The 25,239-nt window shown below is 57.7% G+C and overlaps 1 protein-coding gene across 1 annotated transcript in view; it reads left to right on the top strand.

Annotated features, from left to right (window-relative positions):
• The first annotated feature begins 9,155 nt into the window (after window positions 1–9,155).
• The window catches only part of CSPG4 (chondroitin sulfate proteoglycan 4), a 36,396-nt gene continuing 20,312 nt past the window's right edge, over window positions 9,156–25,239 (top strand). Inside the window, exon 1 of the mRNA XM_058542116.1 lies at window positions 9,156–9,438. Within this exon, the coding sequence (XP_058398099.1) occupies window positions 9,351–9,438 (88 nt within the window). The 5' untranslated portion in view covers window positions 9,156–9,350. The remainder of the gene's footprint in view (window positions 9,439–25,239) is intronic.

The following is a 25,239-nucleotide window of genomic DNA, read 5'->3' as shown; positions in this document are numbered from 1 at the left end:
TTAGAGATCCAGGTCCAGCTCAAGGAATACTTGCCGCTGGTGGCATTCAAGCAAGGAATGGGGAGCAAATAAAGGAGCATGGAGGGTGACACTGAGGCCTTGAGAGGCCACTTCCGGTGCCTGTGGTCAGGAGCACCCCTTAGGGGGAGTACGGGAGGAAACAGCGAGGGGTAGGGAAGATACTCAGCTGCCGTGATTGAGGGATGAGCCCCAGGGCTGAGGAAATGCTGCAGACCCCTTCACCCCTAAAAGCCCAGGAGGTTGGGGGCCCCAGTGCCTGCTTGCCACGCCACCCCCCAATTCATAGCTCAGATTGGGGATTTGATCTGAACCAGGTAAGAGGGTTTCCATCTTGGGAAAAGGTGACTGCTGGCTTTAGAGAGGGTGTCTGTCATGGCCGCAGGACACAGATAAGGAACCTGAGGCCCAGAAAGGGACAAGGACCTGACCAAAGTCTCCCACTACAACAGTAGCAGAGATGGAACCAGGGCACAAACCGCAGGGCTCTCTTTGGATTGTAGCCTCTGATCTAATGGAAACCAAACCATGCTCTGGACTCGTCCCAACCAGCAGGCGCGATGAGAACTCGGAGCAGACGAGCCAGACATATTGGGCGCTCTGGAAGACCCTTGTGGGACCGAAAGGCTGGGAACAGAGGGCAGGGTTCCCTTCCCGCCAGCAGCAGCAGACCTTCCTCTCCCTGCCCCTCCCATCACTATGGGGCAGCCAAACCTCCAATTTCTGCAGACGCGGAGACGGGCAAGGATGGGACTGGCCCAGCCTCAGCTGGCCGTGGGCCACGGGCAGTGCCGCCCTCTCTCCCCCATCCTCGTCAGCTTTTCCTAGAGGAAGCTGTGGGCCTGCTGGGCCCGAGCCTTGATGGTCCCCTCATGCTGATAGGGGCCAGATGTGAGGCTGGGACCTCTACCTTCTGGGTCTGGGGGGGTCTCCAAGTATTTCAGACCCAGGGAGCCTTCCTGACACCTCACTGCACTGCTCCTGTCATCCCTGTGGATGGCTCTCTTAGGGAAACTGAGCCACTCTACACTCCAGTGGGTCACAAGCCACTGCTCTTCTGCTCCAAATGCTCCCTTCCCTCCACCTATAATGGAGACCTAGCTCACCCCTGGAGACAGACCCTCAGCCCCCTCCAAAGCTGGTTCTTCCTTCTCTCACAACTCTGTCCCTAAGAGCCCGAGATGGAGCCAGTCCCTGGCCCCCTTGGCACCCAGGCAGTGCCCCTCCCTGTCAAAAGCACCGCTTCTGGGTGGTCCCAGTATCCACAGCGCGCCTCCGCATCTCCTCAGGGCTGCCATCTGTCCCGACTTGTAAGCCTGGCAGCCCTGGCTGGTGGTCTTCTTCCCCACCGCCCAACCCTGCCATTACCCCAGGGACAGAGGCCTCCCCCAGGGACCACCCACCAATCCCTTGGCCTCCCAGTTCCCAGACCTCCTCATCTCCAAACACCTCCCCTCCGCTCTCAGCTACCCTCCCCCAGCACATCCTGGACTTGTCATCCCTTCCCCCTACACTGACCACACACCTCCCTCTGGGACACCATCCATGTCCTTCCACTTCTCTCACTCTGGTACTCTCACTGCACACTGCCTGCCATCACTGAGACCCCACCGCTGACCCTGCACTGTCTCCTCATCCTTCAGTCCCCTCCTGCCTTCACTGCCCACCTTGTCCAGCTTCTTTCCTGGTAAGTCCAGCCCTGCGTCACCAGGTATCCCCTGTCCACCTGCACCGGCGGCTAAAAGCTGCTGGGAATAGTCTCAGGCCCGAAGCCTAGACTTGCTTCCATGCCATCCCACTCCCCACCTCCACGGTCACCTTGCTCTCTCCCTCTATCCAGAGATCATTTCAAACCTGCCCACTCCGCTCTACAGGCCTGGCCCTCCCTCTAGCCCCCTGCTCTGCCTCCTCCTCAGCAGAGAAAACAGAGGCTTTCAGACTGGACTCTGACTCAAACCCTCCCCGCCACACCGTCAGAACCGGCTTCCACTGTCGCCTGCTCCCACTTCCCTTCTGGGGCTTGGGAAGACCCACCAGGACCTTCTCCCATCTCCTCCGACCACTCAAGAACCTTCGTTCTCCATTGCCCCCTCGTCTTGCTTCAACCCCTCATCAACCCTTCTTATCACACTGTACATACCCCACATCCCTTCCATCTATTAGAAGCTATCTCCCTGGCTCCACATACCTCTCCTCACCATCATCATCATCATCACCATCATCATCACCATCATCACCACCATCATCACCACCACCATCATCATCATCACCACCATCACCATCACCATCACCATCATCATCATTATCATCACTGCCTGGATCCCTCTCCCCCAGTCCACAGACGAACTTCCCCAAAGAGACGTTTTCCCTCTTATCTCTGTTCTCTCCTCTCTTTCTCTCTCTGACTCCCACAGGCTGGCTTCAGGCCCATCTCTCCACCTAAACCACGACCTGCACGGAAGCAGCAGCCAAAGGACACTTTTCACCCTCGCCCGATTGGCCTCTCAGCAGCCCTAGACCAAAATGACTGACCACTCCCTCCTTCCTGCAGCACCGCTTCCCGGTTCCAAGATGTTCTCCTGGTCTTCCTCCCCTGTCCCTGCTGTCCCTCCACAGGCTTTCTTCCTGGCTCCTCCTCCTCACACTGACCTTTCAGTGTTGCTGTATGTTTATTAATTGCAAAGGGAAAAACAGTAACTTTACAGAGAGAATGCTGGCAGGCACCCCCTCAGCCAAGTGACAGAAGTTAACACCACTGACAATGGGACAGCTGCATGCTGTGTACTTCCCCAGAGGAGGCATCGAGAGGGACACAGCCTCAGTTCTGTGGTGTTCCCATCAAAGGTGCACAACTAAATCCAATTATGAAGAAACCAGACAAACTCAAGTCAAGATTCACTCTACAAAATAATGGGTCTGTACGTGCCAAAAATGTCCCGAAAGACAAAGAAACACTGAAGGACTTTTCCAGATTAATAGAAACTCAAGAGATAGGACAACAAAATGCAACATCGGAGCCAGGATTTTCTTTTGCTGTCAAGGCTATTATCAGGGAAATTTGCAAAACCAGGAAAAAGTCTGTGGCTAGTTAAAAGATTTATACCAGTGTTAATTTCCTGATTTTGATCATTGCACTCTGGTTATGAAAGAGAAGGTCCTTGTTCTTAGGAAATACACACTGAAGTATTTAAGGATAAAGGAGCATTATGTCTGCAACTTACTCTCAAATAGTTCAGGGGGAAAAATATATGTATATACATAGAGAGAAAAGAATTTCAAATGTAGTAAAATATTAACATTTGGGAAACTTGGGTGAAGAGTATGTGGGAAATATTTGTAATGGTCTTGCTACTTTTCTGTAAGTCTGAAATTACATCAAAAAAAATTTAAAAGAAAAATATGTTGGTGTGTCATAGTTCAGTCCCGGGCCTTCCTCCCAGTTTACACCGCACTCTTCTGGCCTGGGCGGTCTCATCTCCTCTCGCTTCTTCAATCCCATTACCTGTACCCCAACAATTCCTGAATACACATGCCTCTGCTCAGACTTTCTCAGGAGCCTTAGACCCACATATCCGCAGCCTGCACACTGTCACCTGGCTTTCTCACAAGCACCTCAAAATCAACGTGCCCAAAGCTTTTCTCGTGCGATAACCTCTGTCCCTATTTATCTCAATAAATGATGCCACCACCCATCCAAGTGCCCAAGCCGGAAATCTGGGCTTGTCCTGGACATCTCCCTTGTCCTCACTCCCCACATCCAACACTCAGCAAGTCATTTTGGGGAACCTGTGAACACCCAAAGGCAGGGCTCCTGTCATTCACCGTTGTGTCCCCAGCCCCCTGACATGTGGTAAGTGCTTAAGAAATATTTGTTGAATGAATGAATGAATGAGTTGATCCATTGATTGATCAAGGAAACATCACTCTTCCTCATGGGAGCAGAGTCCTACTTTCTGAGTCCCAGACACATGTCCAGTCTGGCTCACTGGATAGCCATTTATAGTTGCACAAGTTTGTATCAGTTCTCTATTGCTGTGTAACAAATTATCCTCAAAACCTAAGAGCTTAAAATAGCAATAAACACTTATTGCATAAGTGTCTGTGAGTCAGGAGTTTAGAAGTGGCTCAGCTGGATGGTTCTGGCTCCAGGTCTCAGGAAGCGGCAGTCAACATGTTGGCAGGGGCTGCAGTCATCTGAAAGATTGATTGGGGCTGGGAGATCCACTTCCAGAACAGCTCATGCACATAGATGGTGAGTTGGTGCTGGCTGTCGGCAAGAGGCCTCAGTCCCTCTCCACGGGGGCCCTCAACAGGTTGCTTAGTTGTCCTCAGGTCACAGTGGCTGGCTTCCCCCAGAGCAAGCAATCAGATGAGAGAAGGCAGAAGCCACCCTGTCTTTTATGACCTCAAGTTGGAAGTCATGCTCTATCATTTCTGCAGTGCTCTGTTGGCCATACAGGTCAGCTCTATTCAACGTGGGAGGTGACTACACAAGGGTGTGAATGCCAGAAGGTGAGGACCATTGAGGGCCATCTAGGGGGCTGGCTACCACAGGTTTTTCACTGTACAAGGACACCTAGCCAGTGGGGCCGGTTGGGGCTGAAATCTAAGCTTTATGTTCTTGTGTAGAGTAACATATCCACCAAGCCCCACACAGGCTGAAGACAGCCCTGTCAGCTTGCTGCAACAAGACCACCTCTTGGTTATCAGTCTTGCCTCTCCTTCAAGGGATTCCTGCGAGAAGTGCAGAGAACAGGACCCTGGCAGCAACAATTGCCATCATCATAACCACCAGGCACTGCCCTTCACAGCTTATGAAGCCCCAAGGCCACTGTTGGAGGGAATCATCCAAGCGCCATGGTGGTTCTACAATTTACAGGTGAGGGAAAAGGTGCAGAGAGGCGAGGTGACTTGCCTGAGGCCACACAGAAAAGGCTTGGCAGAACCAGGCTTCTGGCTCCTAACCCCACATTCTTTCCGCTGCCCTGCCCAGCTGCCAGCTCAGACCCATGTCTCCTAACGCCCATGGAAGCCTCATTCCCAGTCCTGAGCAGGTATTTCTCATCCTTTGGGGAGCTCCACCCCACCCCTCCAAGGTGCCTGCCCTATGCTAGACTCTGAGCAAGTATATTCACAAATTTTCCATCCAAACAGGGACTATTCATCCCCCTGCCCAGGCTCTCTCCGCAGGCAGCCAGACGTCCACGGGTAGAGCACAACAGGGGTTAACAGCATGAACCAATATTTAGAAATAGCACAACCCCAGGGGGAGTCAGCTGTGGCCAGCTGGTCACAGCCACTGAAGCCACAAGCCTTTGTGGACGTGGTGTGGAAGACGAGCGCCTGCTTCTGGGAACAGAGGCTCTGAGAGGGTCCCCTACCAACCCCAGCCCATATCTCCCCAGTGCGGCTTGGGTGTGGCTCAGAGCCTGGCCCCGGCCAGAGCAAAGCCCTGCCACTGGCCTTCCACCCACAGCCGGCTCCCGGGGGCAGCAAACAAAACTTTTCAGCTCCTGAATTGTGTAACTGTTGGGAGTAGCGGCCCCGCCCCTCCTGAGCCTGGCTGCCTGCGCTTGGAGAAGACTTGTGGCTGCCTCCAGCCGGGAGCAGGAGCAAGACCACTCCCAGCAGAGGCCCCTGGGTCAGAGGCCCAGGCCTGGGGCCCGCTGCCGTGGAGCTCCTGGCCATGAGACTGTAGGGCCACGGAATTGGGGCTGAAAGCTGTGTCTTGCACAGTAGTGGGCTGGGTTCTGTGTCCTCTATGGTGGAAGGCTGATCCCTGGAGGTCAGGACCTGGACAACTGGAGCACACCCAGCTGAGGCCCCACGCCATCTGGAACCCGGGCACCTCCATTTACCAGCAAGCCGGCTTGGGCCGCAGGCTCCCTGGGTGGGGCCCAGGCGGTCAGGGTGCAAAACACAGGCGCACTCAGAGCGCCAGGCCCTGGCCGAGGGCAGGACCAAGCCACGGCCGCTGCCAGAGCGGCCGCTCTCAGGCCAAGAAGCATTGAGGGGAAGTGTGACCAGGAGGGCCCGGCTGGCACGCTTGGCACAACTCTGCTGGCAGGGAGGGGGTGATGCTGGGATCTCTGTCATCTTGTTCTCCCAGAGGCAGATCACTTGGAGAAACTGAGGCAGCACATACCACAGGTTATTGCAGTCTCATAAGATTCTGAATCCTCCTCCACCCCTGCGGTGTGGGCGGCCTTCTTCATTCTTCAAGGGTATTCTGAGTCTCCCTCTCCCCCGCCCCGTGCCCTGTCTTGTTCTTTGCTGGGACGGAGTCAGTCTAGGTGACAGGAGAGGCCCTGACCCACACCTCCTGACCCAGGAGGGCTCCCTGGGGGGCACATGGGGAAGACAGAGATCACTACTCCAGGGTGTCTGTGGGAAGAAGGGCTTCCTGGAGGGAGACGAGATGGAGAAAGGGAAGCAGGGGCAGTCAGGGATGCTCACCGAGGATGCCTGGCCAACCCAAGCTAGAGAAAGTCATGGCAATGGTTGGAAGGAGAGACAGAGGCCTGAGGATGCCAGGGAGGCTCTGGTCAGCTCTCCTCGGGACGGGGCTTCGGAGCCTCGGGGGGGCATGATGAGGAGGCTGGGGAGGGGACCGCTAAGGAGCGGGCCCTGCCCTGTCCACTGGCCTTTGCTCTGCGACAGTAGGGGGCAGTCAGGGGGCCGTTTCAAAGCAACATGGGGCCTCAACTTTCTGCCAGTCCACTGGGCATTATGCCATTCAGCACGGGTCCCAAGTTCAGGTCCCGCGCTGCAGGCTGAACAAAGGCCAGGCCCATGTGCACCGGAGCCCCAGCATTTCTCTTCCACTCAAGCTTCAGTTTCCTCATCAGTGAAAAGGGAACACTGTCCCCCAACACACACACTTCGCCGGGTTGTCAGGAGACCAAGTGAATGTTTTGTAAACTAGGAAGCCCAGCAGAGAAAGGAGTTGGGTTATTACTGCTGTGCTGGTTGTCATTATTTTTCGGGGCCTGTGTTTCTCTCCCCAGCTAGCAACAAGGCAGGGGGAGGCTGCGAGCTAATCTGGACTTGCATCTCAGCTGTGGGTGGGAACTCTGTCTGCAGGCTGCACAGACAGACTAAGGACTGCGGTAGTGCTGGTAAATCTGTGTGGGTGGGGGATCAGGGGAGAGGGCAGAAGATGGGGAGGGGGATGGATGGGGAGATAGGGTGGGGGGTGGGGGGAGTCTCCATCTATGTTTGATTCACAAACAAGCAAAAGCCTTCTCCACCCTTCTTTCTATTCCTAAAAAGAAAGCTCTTTTCCTCCAAACACAGTCTTCCCAGCAGGCCCCCCCAACCCTGGGCCCACACTTAGCCAGTAATTAGCCCCTAACAAGGACCAGGTGGCTTGCTGACTTGAGAAGAAGGAAAAATAAGGGACAGGTTGTGGAAGCAATGGCTTTACTGCCACCAAGACCAGCTGAGCACAGCCCCACCCAGGCCTCCCAGGGTAAACCGGATGGGAGTTCTTAGGTTTGCCAAAATCCCCACAGAACAGCAGCAACTGGCTTCTTAATCAACCCCAGCAAGCATTTATTGAGTACCTACTATATGCAGCTGGCTCTGGAGGAAAAAGTTCAGCCCTCAAAGGGCTGACTTTCCGTCAAGGAGGTGATGAGTGTGAAGCTGTATGCAATGAAATACAGGGAGGACATGCAGGACGACAGAGAAGGAGGAGAAAAGATAAGCACTTGTTGAGCACTTGCTGTATGCCAAGCCCTGGGCTAGGCATTTGAGGTACATTAAGGCATTTAATCCTCACAAACCCAATTTTATAACTGAGGAAACTGAGCCACAGGGAGGTAAAGCGACTTGCTCAGTGTTGGACAGCTATGTAGGAAAGCTGGGATTTGAACCCAGGTCTGTCTGGGCTCAAGACAGTGTTCACAACCTCCACACAGACCCAGCCCAACACACTGTGCTGTAGTGGTAAGAGCCCTAGGATTGGGGTCAAGACCTGGTCCCACTTCTTAGCAGCTGTGTAGACTTGCTCAAGTCCCTTAATCTCTCTTAGCCTCAGTTTCTTCATCTGCAAAATGGGGCTCAATTTTTTTGCAAACTATGAAGTGGTGTACACATGGTGGGACTGTCACCGGTCAAGGGGAGGAGCTGGGGAGAGAGTGCATGGTGGGCTGGGGTTGGAGGTGGGCTGAATCAGGCAGGTGTGACAGAGGGATTCTGATGGAAGAGGTGAGGGGAAAGCACCCCAGGGGTGCAATTCCACCCATTCGCTGGACAGAGAAACCGAGGCCAGGCAACGCTGAGGCTGGGGCTAGGCAGAGAGCAGGCAGAGCCTCTGGGCGCTGGAAGCTCTGAGATGATACTCTCCTTTCTTCCCCGTTTGGGACAGGGCTGATGTTGTTGCCTGGGAGGGAGCCAACAGGAGCAGGGCCCCAGTCTGAAGCTGCTAGGTAGGAGCTAAACCCCGGGCCAGATTTCCAGGAGGCAGCCCCAGGAAGCTGGAAGACCCAGAGTCAGGAGTCAGGAGGCCTGGAGTCACGATCCCAATGGCCTACTCTAGGCCTGGGGGCCTTGCAAGAACTGTTTCTAGCTCTGAGCCACAGTCGCCTCCTCCCTGAGATGGGGGGAGGAGTGGTTCTCACCCACCTTGCAGGGTTATTTTGAGGCAAATAATACCATGGAGTTGAAAATCCCTCCTGCCTTGTGGGAGACTCTAGAACATTTCTTCCCTAGCAGAGGGGGAAACTGAAGCCCTGAGATAGAGGTTAAGGTCGCAAGGCCAGCGGGCACAGAGCCCTGCAGAACCGCAGGCTGGAGCCTCTCTGCCCAAATGGAGTCCTGAGGAGGCCTCAGAGGCAAAGCGCCCAGAAGCAGTCTGTGGGGTGGCGGGCATCTGTCCTTCCTCCTGGGCTTGGCATGTAGGACCCTTGCAAGGGCAGAAGGGAGAGGAGTGAGGGGCTGGCCCAGCTCATGTCTCCCCCCAGAGTTGGTCTCCTCCGGGAGCCCTTGAGTCACAGCTCAGGGGGTCTGGGCTTCTCTGAGACTTTGTGCCAAATCTCCAAGGTGGGGCTTGGGTCTGACCGAGCTGTAAGGGTGCCCTCACCCCCGCACGGGGAGGCGCAGCCCAGCACGGGCCCTTTAAGAAGGTGGGGGGGGGAACGGCGGAGCCCCCGCCTGAAACTCGAGCGCGGGTCGGCGCCTGCCCCGCCCCCGAGTTAAGTGCAGCGGCGGACGCCCCGGAGCCCAGCCTGCGCCAGAAAAGCCAAGTTCTCTCAACTCGCGACTTCGGTGTCCAGGAGGCTCCGGACTCCGCTCCGCCGCGCGCACGTCCTGCTGCCCAGCCCGCCGCGATGCGCTGCGGCCCGTGGCCCCCGCCTCCGGCCCCCGCCCTGACCCTGACTTTAACCTTGGCCATGTTGGCCCGACCAGCATCCGCAGGTGAGTGAGGGACCTGAGACCCCGGCGCAGACTGGCAGGAGCCGTGGAGGGTCCTTAGGTAGAGAAAAGAGCAGGAGGGCCCACAAGTGGCCCCCAGACCAGGGGGCTGTGCTTCTGCCACTCCAGGCTGGGATCTCTAGGACTTCGACCCCGGTGGTGGACGTGGGACCCCCAGGGATAGCTCTGCATCTCGGGCTATGTGGGCTCTGGATGTCAGGGTCAGATTTCCTAGGGAATGGCTCTGCACAGGATTGTCCACTATACCCAGTGGGGCCACTCCAATGCCATCTGGGCTCCCGGTGCCCAGCAGGCTTTCTGTGACCACATTGGTGCCCAAAGCACACCCAGGGACAGCAAGAAGCAAGCACTCTGACAGCCAGGCCAGGAATGGGGAGGGCAGCGAGATGCGAAATGGGGAGGGAGCCACCCTGCCCCACCCTATGTGGGGCCCCACATGCACCTCCTCCAGCCTCCTCCCCCCGTCCCGTTCCCAAGCTTTGCTCCCGCTCCCGACCCCCTTGTCCCCAGGTGCATTTTCTGTCTGGCCTCTTCACCACCACCTTCCTCTTGCCCTCCTCCTTGCTCCAGTTTTCTCTCTCCTCTCTTCTCACTGAGAAGGCCTGGTAGATGACAGACAGGACCACCCACCCTTCAGCCTCCTAGAAGCAGAGCTGGTGCCCCTCAGACATCCTGTACCCCAGCAGGGGCTTGTCCCTCAAACGGCCCTGGACAACCCCCTGCCATACCTCCCTGTCCCAGGCATTAGTGCTTGACCCCAGCAGAGACTGAATGACAGTTTGCTTTCTGAGAGGTGCTAGAATGTGTCCCCTCTCTGTTACAGTGCCCGAATTCTTTACAGCATTCTTCCTTTAGTTAAGGCATGGTCTAATTGTACCATAAGAACTGTGGCCCCAGGGCCCATCAGTCATTAGTACTCATGTATGAATCAGTGCTTCAGCCAACATCTTCTGCGACCATTCCCAAGAGCAATTTTGAGCAGAGGAAGGGCCTGAGTCTCCCTTTCAGGGGCCCAGGCCACACCCTTCTCCCCATCAGATGGGGAAGCCAGCTCTAATGGACAGTATCATGAGTGCCCAGAAGGGAAATGAGTCAGGGTAGACCCCCCCCCACTGGGGTGAGTCAGAGCTGGATCCCCAAGCTCTTTGCTCCTATCCCCAGGGACCCCATCCTCCAAGGTCTCAGGGCCTGGGAGCTGGGCTGAGCCTCTAGGGAGGTGGGAAGGGGACATCTGAGGTGACTGGGGAGGTCTGCTCATCCAGCCCTCAGCCTCCAGCCAAGGGAGAGATTCCAGCACCTCCACCTCCTTGGGCTTCAACTGAGCCATCCTCAAATCCTTCTCTGCATCTACAGTGTGCAGGCGTTGTGCTGGGCAATAGGGAGGGCGTAGAAATGCACAGGCTGAACCTGGACTCATTCAGGAGGCAGAGAAGCAAATTAAAACTCAAACAGCAGTTCCTATCATGTCTGTAAAGATCCAGATGAAGAGTGTGGAGAAGAGAAATTCAGAGGCAAGCTGGGGCGGGGCAGAGGGTGATCCTTGAGCCAAGCCTTGGAAGATGGGAACGGGGTCAGAACTCCAGGCAGGGGCTCCGTGAGCAAAGTCACTGAGGTGGGTATGAGCAGAGGGGTGTGGAGGTAGGAAGGCCAGCAGCATGGCTGGAAGGCATATTCTGAGCACAAGCCAGGAATAGCCTTTGGGCTGGGGCACAGAAACCTTAAATGGCAAAATGCAGCCCACAGCCTATGCCCTGTTGGCAGTGGGGAGCCCACAAAGGTTTTAGAGAGGAGAGTGGCATGGTGTCAGTGGGGTTTTATAACATTAAGCCGACCCCTGCCTTTAGGACAGATTTGGAAATGACGGGGGGAAGGGGGGAAGCTGGTATCCTCTCCCCATCCCAGGCAGGGCTCCCCTCCAACAACACATCTCTGTCACCATACCTGGCTTAGCTCCCCATCCTGGTCTCTGCAATGGGGGCAGCCGCTACCTGAGGAAGGGATCACTCCCACCCGTCCTGGATACCCCTAGCCCCAAAGGCCCTCAGGGTCTTAGGTACCAGAGTGGGGTATGCTGGAATGCTCTCCCTGCACTCATCAGTATTCCAGAACGTCCCGGTCAGGGGGCCTGAGAGTCAAGCACCCCTGGACACCATCTGGGCCGACCTTCCAATTGTACTGACAGGGAAACTGAGGCCCCAGGGAGGAAGCAGGGTGCTCTAGAGAAGCCCAGCTGCCCAGGAAGAGCCCTCAGTCCTGCTCTGAGGGAGCTCCCTGCCTACACGGGGGCTAGGCTTACGCCACTGTGACAGTGTGGGTGATCAGTGTGGTGTCCAGCTCCTTCTGAACCCTGTGGAGGCCCTCTGCAGAGCGACAAGCATGGGGAGGATTGGGTTTGAGCTGGTGCAGGGGGAATGACGCAAGCAAAACCGGGAGGTGAGGGTGAGCACGGAGCACACAGGGCCGGTGGTCCCTGTGCCTCGTCCCTGGCCTGGCCTGGCTGACTCTGAAAGGCAGAAGGTGAGGGGCTCAGGTGGGACTCAGGCAGAGTACTTGGGAGGGTTCCCGCGTTACCTGGGTGGGGGCTCTGGACTGATGGGGGTGTCTTAGAGCAGGGCCGTGGGGGCATCAGGTGCAAGGAGTTGAATCAGGGTAGAGTCTTCTGCCTCTAAGGATGGTTTGGGTGGGGGTGTCCTGGCGCAGTGGCGTAGTGGTTGAATTCACACACTCCGCTTCAGTGGCCCAGGGTTTGCAGGTTCGGATCCCAGGTACTAGACCTACACCACTCACCTGGGTTTGCAGGTTCGGATCCCAGGTACAGATCTACAACACTCATCAAGCCATGCTGTGGCAGTGACCCACATACAAAATAGACAAAGATTGGCACAGATGTTAGCTCAGGGCCAGTCTTGCAAAAAGAGGAAGACTGGCAACAGATGTCAGCTCAGGGCCAATCTTCACGGGGGAAAAAAAAAAAAAGGATGGTCTAGGGGACCAGTGGTGCTGGAGATAGCCTCTGAGCCTCGTGAGCGCGCGCACTGCCCCAGGCCTCTGGGGCGCGGCAGGGGCCAGAGCCCTTGGCCCAGCCCACCCGGACTCTGGAAAAGCTGTTCCAGAACCAAGTATAACTGAGCCCCCTCCCAACCTTGGCCCACCCTCCTGGGGAGGACAAGAAGGGCCTTTCAGTGCTGCCCGCCCAGGGGCCCGAGGAGGGGGCTGCGCCAGGTGGGCCAGGCGGCTGGCAGTGTCGGTGGGAGGGGAGTGGGGCATGTGTGGAGCTTGCAGAGGAAGTATATAGGCTGTGTCTGGGAACTGGGCGTGCTGCCTGGAAGGAGGGGCAGGGGAGGGGGAGTTGGAAATAGCCCTGAGTACACACTCACTGGCGCACACAGATGTGAGTGCGCACAAGAGTATGCACAGCCGTGCGCGCAGCCAGCTGTGCTCACGGACCTGGGCTGGGTGGCGCCTGGGGGAAGAAGGACGGCATGGGGGCAGGGGTACTATGCCACACTGGGGTCCTATCCTCAGTGCCGGGAGGAAATGAGCAAGGGGGCCTTTGGTCCGGGACTTGAGCCTGCTCCCTCTCTGGTCCCTCTGCTCCTTCACCGCCTCTACCTTCCAGAGTGCTAGATTACCGTTATTACTGAATGTGTGTGAGTAATTTTTGAATGAACTGAATTTGATGAACAGTTTTGTGCTTGGATTCCCTCTGGGGTAGGCGCTCCCTGTTCTCTCTGCTTCTCGGGAGGGTCCGTGACTCCAAACGGTGGGGAGGAAGGAGCTGTCTTATAACTGAGCCCCCACCTCTGGAGACACCCGGTGGGGGGTACTCGCCATGTTGTCCTGCTGCCTCACGGCAGCCCTGCAAGTCAAGAAACATGCCCATTTTACAGATGAGCGACTCAGAGGACAGCAGGGACTGGCCTCAGGTCACTCTTTGGGCCATGGTGTTCTCACGCCAACAACAGCCGCTTTCCTGGATCAAGCCAACTGGGCAGCCACCCACCAGTGGGCTCAGGCCCCCCAGCAGGGGAGAGAGACAGTTCTGCAGGGGAGAGACAGCTCCCTGAGGACCCCAGATCTCTGCTCCTGTCTCCCCATACCCCTCCAGCAAGGGCCTCCCACCTCTCCAAACCCTCCCCACTTTCTCACTGCGTAAGCCCCCCAACCCTCCCCCGACAGCTAGAGTGGCAGATGAAGCCATGTTTGTCTCAGATGTCCCGGGAGCTACCATCAAGGTGGCGTGGTGGCATGGCTCACCCCCGTTCTGGACAGTGCCTATCCTATTGACCCTTCCTTTCTCCCGCTCAGCTCCTGCCCACGCCCAGGCTGCTCCCAGCCTACAAAGGAGCCAGCTCTGCCAGGACATCCTGCTTGTGCATCAGCCAGGCCTCCCGCCACTGCTCATGCTAAACTGCTTCCATGTGTGTCTCTCTCATGGTTTAACTGTCGTTGGGGATCACTGAGACCCCTTCCCCTCCCAGACCTTACTGCTGAGACTCTCCACTCCAGACCAGCCCCCCACATGGTTCATAGGGAAACCAGTGCCCAGAGAGGACAGCTGCTTTCTCAGAATCACACAGCAAGTCCTGACCAGAGTGCGGGCTGGGCCTCCCGGTTCTTTGTCCTTGTACCCTGGTTTAGGCGGTGGCCTTGCTCACAGGACCAGCAGCTCCCCAAGGGCAGACCTCCTGTCTGCTTTTCTCGGGGGTCTCCACTATCTTGCTGCACCCAGGACTGAGCCCACAGAGGGCCACAGAGATCACATAGTGCCAACTGGGGTACTCCAGGGCTTTACATCCACAGGTGGCCGAGCCTGGGAATATGGGGTGCCTGCCCCACCCCAAGTCATGCAGAGCAGCTCCATGAACATGTGTGTAGAGATTGGGGCTTTGTGTAACATGTGGGTTTTTGGGTTTTGATTTTTTTTATTTGGTGAGAAAAATTAGCCCTGACGGGGCTGGCCTGGTGGCATAGTGGTTAAGTGTGCGCGTTCCGCTGCGGCGGCCTGGGGTTCGCAGGTTCGGATCCCCGGTGCGCACTGATGCACAGCTTGTCAAGCCACGCTGTGGTGGCATCCCATATAAAGTAGAGGAAGATGGGCACGGATGTTAGCTCAGGGCCAATCTTCCTCAGCAAAAAGAGGAGGATTGGCAACGGATGTTAGCTCAGGACTAATCTTCCTCACAAATAAATAAATAAAACAGAGTAGCCTTGAGCTAACGTCTGTTGCCAATCCTCCTTTTTTGCTGAGGAAGATTGGCCCTGGGCTAACATCCATGCCCATCTTCCTCTACTTTATATGGGACGCCTGCTGCAGCGTGGCTTGACAAGTGGAGCGTAGGTCCGCGCCCAGGATCCGAGCGTGTGAACCCCAGGCCACCGAAGTGGAGAGTGCGAACTTAACCACTTAACCACCACCACAGGCCAGCCCCTGTAACATGTGGTTTTGATAAAGAATTCTGTGGCTTTGAAAAGAAAAAAAAAGACTTGAAAACCAATGAATTGCTTTGAGTTGAAACATACTGAGAGCGGGGGAGACTAAGGTCAGATACAAGAAGGACTTCCTGGCTTTCAAAGAATCCAAATCAAGATTGATACCAAGGGCCCTGGAAGATGTCCTGCCCCAGATGGAGCCAGGTCTGGGGGCCTGAAGGCAGGAACTTCCTCCAAGCCAGGCCTAGGGACCTGACCACTCCTAACCCAGCATTCCACTCCTGCCCCTCCTGTAACCAAAAGGGACATTCCTGAGCGTCCAGGTAGGCAAGAGCCTCATGTGCCACCTGCCTGCGGGCCCAAAGACACGATGACTGTGCTAGGTCCTCTCTCCCACAGGATATCAGCCTCATTCAGGGTGATCCTGTGCCCCTCAGTCTGGCTGATGAACTAGGCCATCAGATAAATAGTCCATAATCCCTGGCGCCCTTCCACCATTGCTCAAGCTGTTCCTTGCAACTGGTCTTCCCTTTTTCTCCCCATCCTTCGAGGCACAGCTCCAGCACCACCCGCCTTGGGAGCCTTTTCCAACCATTGATTGCTGAGGCCCACAGCCTGGTCTGCCCCTGTTCTGGGGCCGTCCATCTCTGTGGGGTTACAGGACTTTCTCCCCTACCCTCACTTGGCATCTGTGCCCTGGTCCATGACCTCCATCAGTGTGACGCCTAGTAGGTGTGCATGCACATGTGCATGCGTACACACACACACACACACAGTGTTGCTCAGCAGCCTGGCTCAGGGCTGGGAGAGCGACCAGCCCCTGAGCCAGCAGTCGTGGGGGAAACCCCCAACTCAGGACGCTCAGCCCCCAGCTCTATCGCCAGGGCAGGGCCTCTGGCCTGGGCCAGCCTGCTCTCTGGGGAGATAGAGGGGACTGGGGAGCGGAGACCAACTTCCGTTCCCACCTAAGAGCAACCCCTCCCCCCCATATTTTAGGAGGGAGCAGCTATAAATATCAGTGGGCCCAGGATGCTGATTCCCATGACACGCCCCTCCCTGCCCCCTTCCCTGTGCACAGCGGCTGGGGCCAGCCCAGCTCTCCTGCCGCTGGAGGCCGGCCAGGCAGGCCTCAGTCCCAGACACAGACACTTCCCGCTGTGGTCAGGGAAGGAACGAATCACCCTTTTTGGGCGTCTTAGAGCAGCTAAGAGTGAGCTCCCCTTCTGCCCCTGTCCTGACTCAGGCCCCACCTCTCCCTCCCCTGAGTCCTCAACTCCAGAAGCCGCTGCAGGGCTGGGGGAGTCAGGAGGCCAGGCACATGGTGGGAAAGAACATGGTGCTAGAGAACTTGGGATTTAATTCCAGCCCCGCCACTTGATGCATGACCTTGGGCAAGTGACACAGCCTTTCTAAGCCTCAGTTTTCCCCTCTCTAAAATGAGGATAAATAATTCCTACTCCTACGTGTGTTGAGGATTAAAGCCCTTTGCCTGGAGTACATGCTCCTGAGGTTGCTGTTACTCTGTTAGTACCATCCTCTTCTGGAGGCAGGCAGACCCAGCAATATGGGGCTCCTGCTTAGGAATCTTTGAGAAAGGTTCCAAGGCAGGAGATTGGATGAGGTGGCCCTGTGAGAGGGTCTGTGTGGGACAAAGTGATGTGGAAAAGGGGAGGTGGGCCCCCAAGGGAGCTATCAGCCAGCCACTGCCTGCCAGCCCTGGACCCTTCAGAAAGCGGAGAGGTGTTCTACATCTGACTGACTCTGACCGTGAGGAGAGCAGGACAGCCCCTCCCAGCCCTGCCCCACAGCCCAGTAGCCCCCGAGATGGCGATCATTGAGCCGGAGTACAGCACAATCAATATGGGTTGAAGAAATGACCAAAGGAAACTCAGACCCTGTCCCGAGAGCAGAGGGTGGGGACGAAGAGAATGAGCAGGCACCAGGACCTTTTATAGGACAGGGAGCCTGGAAGCCTGTCTTTCCCTGCTCTCTGCCCACCCCTGTGGGCCCCAATGAGAGATGGCTCAACTGCCAGAGCTCCCTCTGGGCTGTTGCCACCGGTCCTTAAGCAGTAGTGGTTGCACCGTGAGGAGCAGAGTCTTGACTGAGGGAGTGAGTGGCGCTTTCTGCCCTGGGCTAATTGGACCCATCAGCGGTGGTGGTGATGCCTGAATCCAGGGATGTGTGAGCTCAGAGTTGGTGGAGGCGAGGGGAAATGAGTCTCAGGAAATGGCTACAGAGTCGGTGAGCAGCCTGGGGGAGTGCTGTCTGGAGGGACACTGGATAAGGGGCTAGCCAGAGCCTGGGCCCCCAGGTCGAGATCCCAGTGTGTGGGCATCCTCTGCCTTCACCCCTATAGAGGTAACTCTTCTCAACAGACCACTGGGCAACCTCACCGCCTCCCCAGATGTGTGCTAATAGAATCCAGGCGCCTGCCCCCGCCTGAGCCTCTGTCTCTGGGCAACTGGTGCCCATGTGCTTCCAGCCACCCATCTGGAGCTCAGCGGAGCCCCTCCAGGGGCAGGTACTCAGATGGGGGCCTGTCCCTCCAATTGTCGACCGCCCTGGGGCAGGAGAGATGTTTTAGGCACCTGAGGCAGCTGTATAATGGCAGCCCTTGGGATACCTGACCCTGCTGTGTAGCCTTAGGCAGACCTCTGTCCCTCTCTGGGCTTCTGGGTAGGATCTTCAGTCTCCAAGGTCTGCTCTAATAAAAGTCTGAGGACAGAGGCTCTTCTCTGTCCAGAGAGAGCCAGTTGCTTCTTTGGGGCCACACAGCAAGGCAGGCTGGGCCTGGAATGGGGCCGAGAGGCAGCCCAGCCTGCCAGAGCTCCTTGGCATCGAGAAACCACTTTCTACCTTGGCATGGAGTCCTGGGGCTCTCCCAGGGTGAGAGTAGCGGTTCCTCTCCACCCCCGGTTTGCATCTTCTACCCGCTGGCCCAAGCCCCGCCCAACCTAAAATAAACCCAGACCACCCCATCTTGTACCAGCCAGACCCACCCAGCCCCTCCAGAGCCAGTTGAGTCACCGCTGGAAGCTGCTCCTTTTTTTAACTGTCTGAGTCACCGGTTGTGGCTATGGCTCCATGACACACACCCCAGGCTACAGCCACCCTACAGCCCCCAACGGCACAACCAAGGAAGGGGTCTGAATAGAGGCTGGCAGCAGGTGTGAGCCCAGGCCATAGCCTCAGCTTATAACCCCTCCAGGCCTGGGGAAGTCAGCCCCTAGCAAGTCTGAGCCCAGACCTTTCCCCACTGGTCCTGGCACTACCCCACCCCGTCTGCCCAGGACAGTCCTTCAGGGTCTTCATGACAAAGCCCATCTTCCCCCACAGCATTTCTTTGCCTCCAAACAGGTCTGGGCCTCCCACCCTGAGATTACCAGGAACAGAGGATCTCGGGGCCCTGGGCCCCTGTAGGGGGAGTGGGCAAGGCCTGGCCTTCTGGGGTGAAGGCCACAGAGACGCCTCATTCCTGCCCGTCCTGACTGATCCAACCCAGACTCTGACCACTCTGCCCGGACCGTGAAGACTTGATCTGGGACAGAAGCCACCACTTCCAATCTTCCAGGCTTGCTCTGTCTCCCCTTCTACCCACAGTGTCAGCTGGGCTGCAGATCCCTCTTCCCCCATCCCTGTCTCTCGCTCTGTCTCTGCCTCCCCCACCCCTGTCTCTCTGTCTCTGCCCGCCCCCTCCCTCTGGCTCTGCTCTGTGCTCTTTCCTCTCCCCAGTCCCAGTGGTAGTCCGAAGTGCTCCCTCTGCAACCGGCACCCCCCTGCACAGGTGCCTCTCTGTCTTCCCGGTAGACATAACACACCCTCACCTCCACCCCTTCCCACCAGGGACTCTGGGCCCCAGGGACCAGTCCCAAGTGAAATTTTCCATCCCCCTCACCAAGTCCCTCCTTCCCCTGCCCCAAAGCACAGGCTACATCCTGTCCCCAGGAATGTCAGGATCCCACAGGCGCTTCCTTGGGGGCTGAGAAAGGGGGGCAGGGGGCCTGGGAACAGCCCCACCCCCAGGCCCTGCCTGAGCCGGAGCCTGCACAGCCTCAACCCCATCCATCTCCTGTCTGTGGCTATGGCCTCCAGCTATAAATAGGGGCTCTGATTCTATTTTCTTTAAAAACAAGCACCAGACTCTGTCACCACAGGCCCAAAAAAGCACTCGCTGGCTGGGGCAGTTCCCCACCCCACCCCAGCCATTGTGTCCAGCCCCCTGCCTCTGGGCACTGGCGGCCTGGAGGGCAGAGGAGGCCTGGAAAGTAGTCTGGAGATAAGACAGGTGGGGGAGAGCTGGGGCAAGCTCCCAGTGCAGCCTCTGCCAGCTGGGTCACCTAGGGAGCGTGGCTGCCCCTCTTACCCTCCTGGGCCCCTCCCTGCTATCTTCTCGTCTCCCTTCACTAAGCAGCGTCAGTCTTGTCCCCGATTCTCGGTGTTAACAGAGTAAGGCAACTCCCCAAGCCACAGATGAGTGTCTTTGTACCCCAAATACAGAGAAGAGCCTTGGCTATGGGGAAGGGTGGAGGAGGACTTCTTTCCTGAAGGAGCATGAGGGCATTTCACAGGCAGAAAGCAAAGAAGAGCTTGCAGGGCAGAAGGCCCAGCCTGAGCAAAGGCTGAGAGTGAGAACCTGTCAGGTGTGGATGGATAACAGCCCAAGGCCTGGCAAGCCTGACATGTGGGGTGTTCGAGGGAGGTGAACGGGAAAACCTGGCGGGGCAGGGGCGGGGTCCCCCAGCACCTTCAGTGCCACACTAAGGTTGAGACTTGATCGGGGGGCAATGGGGAGCCATTGAAGGCTTCCAGGCGAGGGAGGATGATGGAGTGACTTTCAGTTTAGGTCAAGTGTGGCTGCTATTAGCAAAACGAGACAGGAAATTCATTAAGCCAGGCAAGGGATGGTGGCCATCTGCCTTGTGGGATGGCACAGAGGAGAGAGAAGGGGAAACGAATTTGAAAGAGAATTTAGGGGCAGGATGGATGCAACATGGGGAAGGAGGAGGGAGAATGTCCAAATTGACTTTCAGATTTCTACGGAGCGGTGAGTGAGCGGTGGGGCCTTCACTGGATCGTGGGTGGTTGGGAGAGAGATGACACTGAGTCTGGCTTGAGATGGATGGGCTTGGGTTTGGGGGTTCCTGTGGGTGTTCTTGGTGTAGATATCTAGGGGCACTGGCAGGTGGGCCCAGAGCCCTGGAGAGTGGGTGCTGGAGACAGAGATGTGGGTTCCATGGCAAAGAGGGCAGTGCCTGAGGCTAGGGGAGAAGAGATGGGCTAGAGAGAGTGGGGCAGGGGTGGGGCACAGCTCGGGCACTGTGCACAGTCTGGAGGGGTCCTAGAGTTGGCAGGTGGGGGGTGCTAGGCAGGAACCTATTCTGAGAGGAATTGGGCCTGCCCGGAGTGGGGGGTCTCAGTCTGGGGATCTCTGGGGAACCTGGTTAGCACAGAAGCCATTAGCAAGGACACTGAGGTTTCCTGGTCCACCCTCCCAGGCCACACCCTCCTGCCGGCATACCACCAGTGCCAGGAGTTTGCTACTCTGCCTGTCTGTTGTCAGCTCTGCCTGATAGAAAATCCCTCATGTGGGCCAAATGCCACCTCCCTTTGACCATCCCTCAGCATCCCTCAGGTGCTGCTGTTTCCTCCCTTAGCACATGCGTGTGGGCCTCCTGCATGACAGGTGCCCTGGGCAAGGGGTACAGGCCCTGAGTCCTGTCCTCGAGAGCTTCTAGTCTGGCCAGAGGTGGCTCCACAGTACCCGCTGTAGTGACCACATCTCTCCATCAGCACTTTCTGCTGAGCTGGGCTGGGCTGGCCAGGGGTCAGGTTTGTGTCAGCCTCCCCATCCAGATCTCCTTTCTACAAATGGGAAAACTGAAGCCAGAGAGAGCACATGGCTCTGAGTGGAGGGTGTGCGTGTGTGTGTGTGTGTTGGGGGGTCCCTCACCCAAGCCTTTGCTTCCCCCAGTCTCCTGGACATGGACTTCTGTCTGTGGGGTCATCCCACCCCCTTCCCTGTATTTCAGATGGGGGAACTGAGGCAGAGATAGTGGTGGCTTCTCCAAGACACACAGCTTATTGAGCACAAGCTGGGCCAAATCAGTTCAGGCCTCTGTCCAGACCAACAGTCATTGCTTCCTCTGTCCCCCATCCCAGCTTGCACACTCACTGTCTCCAAGCCCTGTCTGCCACGCTCAGGGAAGCCCCGAGACGCCTCCCCAACAGCCCTGCTCTTAGTGGTTTCTCCTCCCGGAGTGGGGGGGAGACTCAGAGATGAGCAACATGCTCCCTGGCTCTGGATTCAGCCCAAGAGAGGGATTGGCCTGGCAGCCTCCTGGGGGCAGGCTTCTCACCCTGGGCAGAGCCCACACCCCCTGCGTCTTCACCCTCTTCCCTGACCTCCAAAACCCCAGTGGGCATGGCCAGCACTTATCACTGGTTTTTGGAACGTGCTGTCCTCAGCCAGCCCTGAAGAAGGTCCCTCCCTGATCCAGCCAGTCCCAGAGCCGGACCCCAGCCAGCCAGGCTAGGAGAGGCCAGCTGCCAAACCACCCATGAAAGCAGATGGTCTCCCCTCCCCACTTCCACCTCCACCCCCGACCGTGACAGAGGGAGCCCCTGAGGACAGGAAGGGAAAAGTGTGTCTTCCCAGGCAGGGGGCCAATTCTCACACCCTCCTCCCGCTGCTGGAGCCAGCAGCAGATGCTCCACTTTCAATTCACATGCAACAACAGACACATACACACACACACATGCACCCACGCACGCACACACGCCCCCTCCCTGATACTGAAGCACCCAGCTCTGGAGCCACACCCACAGGGGCTTGAATCCAGCTCTGCCCCTGCTCCTCCTGAGGCCCTAGCACAGGCGACTGCCCTCTGAGCCTCAGTTTCCTCACCTGTAAAACAGCAGCTACCTCATAGGGACCCTACTGGGGCGGGGGGCTGGGCAGGCCCCATGCCAGGTGAGGGTCCCTCACTCTGTGTCTTTCAGGCTGGGCCCACTGAAATGAGGGTCCCACTTTCCTCCAGGCCAGGAAGCTGGTGGAAAGGGAATGTGGAAGGGGGCCTGGAAACCCGCTCATCTCCCTGCACAAGGAGGAAAATTATAGGGCAAGGAAAAGCCTCTGGGAATTGCTCGCCACCACAGCAGCCCCACCCCTCCGCAGCTGGGCTTCCACAAAGACTCCATTGAGGGCCCTCCTTCCTCCGCCCCAGCCCTCCAGTCTGGGTGGACTCTGGGCGGCTCAGTCCGGCACAACCTCTCATTTTCCCTCCCACTTCCTCTGTGTCCCACGTGGCCCCAGGGTTGGGACACGTGGCTGGGAGCCCAGGGCACCAGCCCTGCCCCTGTCAGCGTCTGTGGACTGAACTTAGCATCTCCCACCCACCCGTCCCAGGGGTACTCACCTTCCAGAGGGGGTCCCCAAAATTGGACATGTTCCCCAAGATATGCCCCTCGGCATGGGTGGCCTCTGGGTGCATGGTTGGAGGACAGTAGCCAAGTCCAGTGACCAGGGTCAGGGCTCAGCCAATAGCTGAGGAAACCGCTGTCCTGCCCTGGCCTCCTCGGCCTTGCAAGGGACCAGAAAGGCAACCAGACAAAAGGTCAAGTACCCTGAGAGCAAGTCGAGAGCCACCTTGACCCCAGCCGAGGCCTCAGTAGTGCTGAGATGAGGCAGCGGCCGGCCCTGCCGTGACTGACATTCCCGCACTCCACTGGGACAAGCTCTTGTCTCCGAGAGGGACGGCTGCTTTTTAAAGTTCCCTGTGACTTTGAACCAACCTGCTGTTGTTCCTGTGGCCGTGGCTTGCGAGGCAGGAGAGGAGCAGGTGGTCAGCGGGCCGCTGGGGTGGCCCTGGGTTATAGACTCCCGGTCTGGACTCAGGGAGGGGGAGAGCCAGAGCCGTGGGCACTGCGGGTCTGCGGGGCATGAGCATGTCCCAGGCCGCCAGCCTGGGCAGGGGGTGAGTGGCTAGACTGCGGTGTTTCTGTTTCCCTTTGGTCTGACCTGAAGTCTGTCCCTATAACCTTCCCCGTTGTTACCTTTTGAGGTAACAGGCTTGGGGAAAGGTGATAGCTCGGTTTGAGCCTTGAGGGGGCTGTGGGACATGGTGAGGCAGGGCTGACACCTGAATAGACATAGTGACAGCTTCTCCCTTGCCTGGGAGCCCAGGGAGGCGGGCGTGGCTCCAGTCTCCAGGCCCAGACTGGGCACCGCATCCTCAGCTGCCCCCACTCACACACATGCTGTGACGCGTGGCGCTGACCTGCCCTCGCGCATGCTCAGGGCTGCGTTCCGCCCCATGTGCTGTGCAGGGGTCCGTGGTGCTCCGTAGGGCTCTCAGGTCAGCACACTGCACTGCTCTCCCAGCTCTGAGATGGGCGGGGGCTGTGCAGGGGCATCAGCCCCTTCGGCTCTGGTTTTAAGTCAGGGAACTTTCCACCCTACCCCAGCCTCCTCAGAGGCTCCCTGGCTTGGGGGCAGAACGCTGGTAGAGTAAAAGCGAATCCCTTGGAGGCACAAGGGCAGGGGATCTGGCCTGAGTTCTGGAGGGCCTGAGTGACCTCAGGGAGGGCCAGCTGCTGGGACAGGGCACCTGGCCCATCCCTGCTCTCACACAGGGCGGCATTCAGCCCCCCGGTGGGCCACCCACACACACACTCATGAGGGGAGACAGAGAGCCCTTCATCCCTGCCTTGGCCCTCCTGGAGCACCCCACCCAACAGCCCCCCTCAGACTCCTTCAGGGGACTCTCCCAGCCTCACCCCTGCCTACCCAGGGTCTGGATCTGGAAGCAGGATCTGCCACCCCTGGTGCCAAACCCCAAGGGGCTATGGTGGAAAAGTTCGGCTTCTCTCCAGAGCAGGCCCTCTCTGCTCCCCAGCTGGCGGGCAGGGTGCCCCCCTCCTCACCCTCCTTGCTCCTGTCCATAGCAGCACCCTCGCTGTCAACATCCTGCCTTCTCTGTCTCTCTTGGTTTTTCCTCCTCCATCTCCTTCCTCAGGCCTCGATCTGGATCCTGAGTTCAGTCTTTGTGGAGGAGGGGTCTTTATTTCTCATTCTCAGTTTCAATATCTTTCTCAGGCTTTCTCTCTCTCCCAGGTTGGTTCTTCTTTTCCATCTCAATTGCTGCATATTGCATTTGTGAAGGAGTGAATGAATGAATGAATGAATATGGGTTCCCTCTCTCTCCCCATCCCTCACCTCCTGCTCCGTCTCAGTACCACCAGGTGTACCTCCCCCACATACGCACGTCCAGGTCTCCCACCACCACCCTCAACTGTGGGTGCAGCCCTCCCCACCAGCCATCCTGCCCAGCAACTCTGGGCTCCCAGACTTTCTCCCTTATAAAGTCAGGCGGCAGGAGACCCAGGAATGCTGCTGCTGCTGCCCATGACGCATGCCGGCTGTGGAGCTGTTTGGCTGCCCCCAGGCGACCAGGAATGTGGCGCGAGGAAGAAAGCGAGGCACCAGGGACTGATAGCCAGGGAGTGGGGAGGGTGGGGATGCCCTCGTGGGTGGGGCTCAGACAGGTGCAGGGCCAGCGCCTGCCGGCTGTCTGCTTCTCTGTCGAATTGCTTCTCCTCTGGAGCCTCAGTTTGTCTGTCTGGTAAGCGGAACCAAGCACCCTACTGCAGGCAAGGGCAGTGGAGAACTTGGCTGTTGTGGAACCCATCACCCAAGGGCTGGGGGCCCAGGGCTGGGGAGGCAGGAGGCCCCAGGCCTGGCTCTCTGGTCTGTCCTCGGGCAGGGTAGTGCTCCCAGTTACAGCCAGGACCGGGCAGCGGGAGGAGGGGGCCAAAGACAAAGACAGGGAGAGATGAGGACAAGCAGGGGCAGAGGCCGAGAGCAGGGTAGCCGAGCCGCCCAGACAGAGCCGAGGGAGAGATGGGAGAGCCAGTCTGGCTAGCCCCTGGGGCTCTGAGGACCCAGGAGAAGCAGGGTCTGCAGCAGCCCCCGGACAGGAAAGGGCATCCGTGCGTGAGACCCTGCCCCTGGCCAGCCTGGGAGGGGGTGGGCAGCCTGATGGGCAGAGACACTCCCCACCCAGTGACCCCTTGTCCTCAGGTGAGGGTTGGGTGTCACAATGGAAGTAAGCCTCATGTTTGGCGTCCCCCAGGGCCAGAGACCAGGTCCCCATTCATACATGTCCCGAGAGTGCCCCCAGGGAGCCAGGAGATGTCAGCACAACCTGTACCCTGCCAGAGGGTGGCTCGCTGGGGGACTTTGGCCTGGGCTTCATCTCGCCATGTGAGAAGGGGCTTGGTAGGGAAGGACACAGGCTCCTTCTGTCCCCCTGGCCCTCCTCTCAGGAAGAGGGCTGGAGCGGCCCCGCC

The sequence above is a fragment of the Diceros bicornis genome, chromosome 5 (genome assembly GCF_020826845.1).
Source record: "Diceros bicornis minor isolate mBicDic1 chromosome 5, mDicBic1.mat.cur, whole genome shotgun sequence".
NCBI classification, from domain to species: domain Eukaryota; kingdom Metazoa; phylum Chordata; class Mammalia; order Perissodactyla; family Rhinocerotidae; genus Diceros; species Diceros bicornis.
This window is presented reverse-complemented; position numbering and strand designations above follow the sequence as displayed.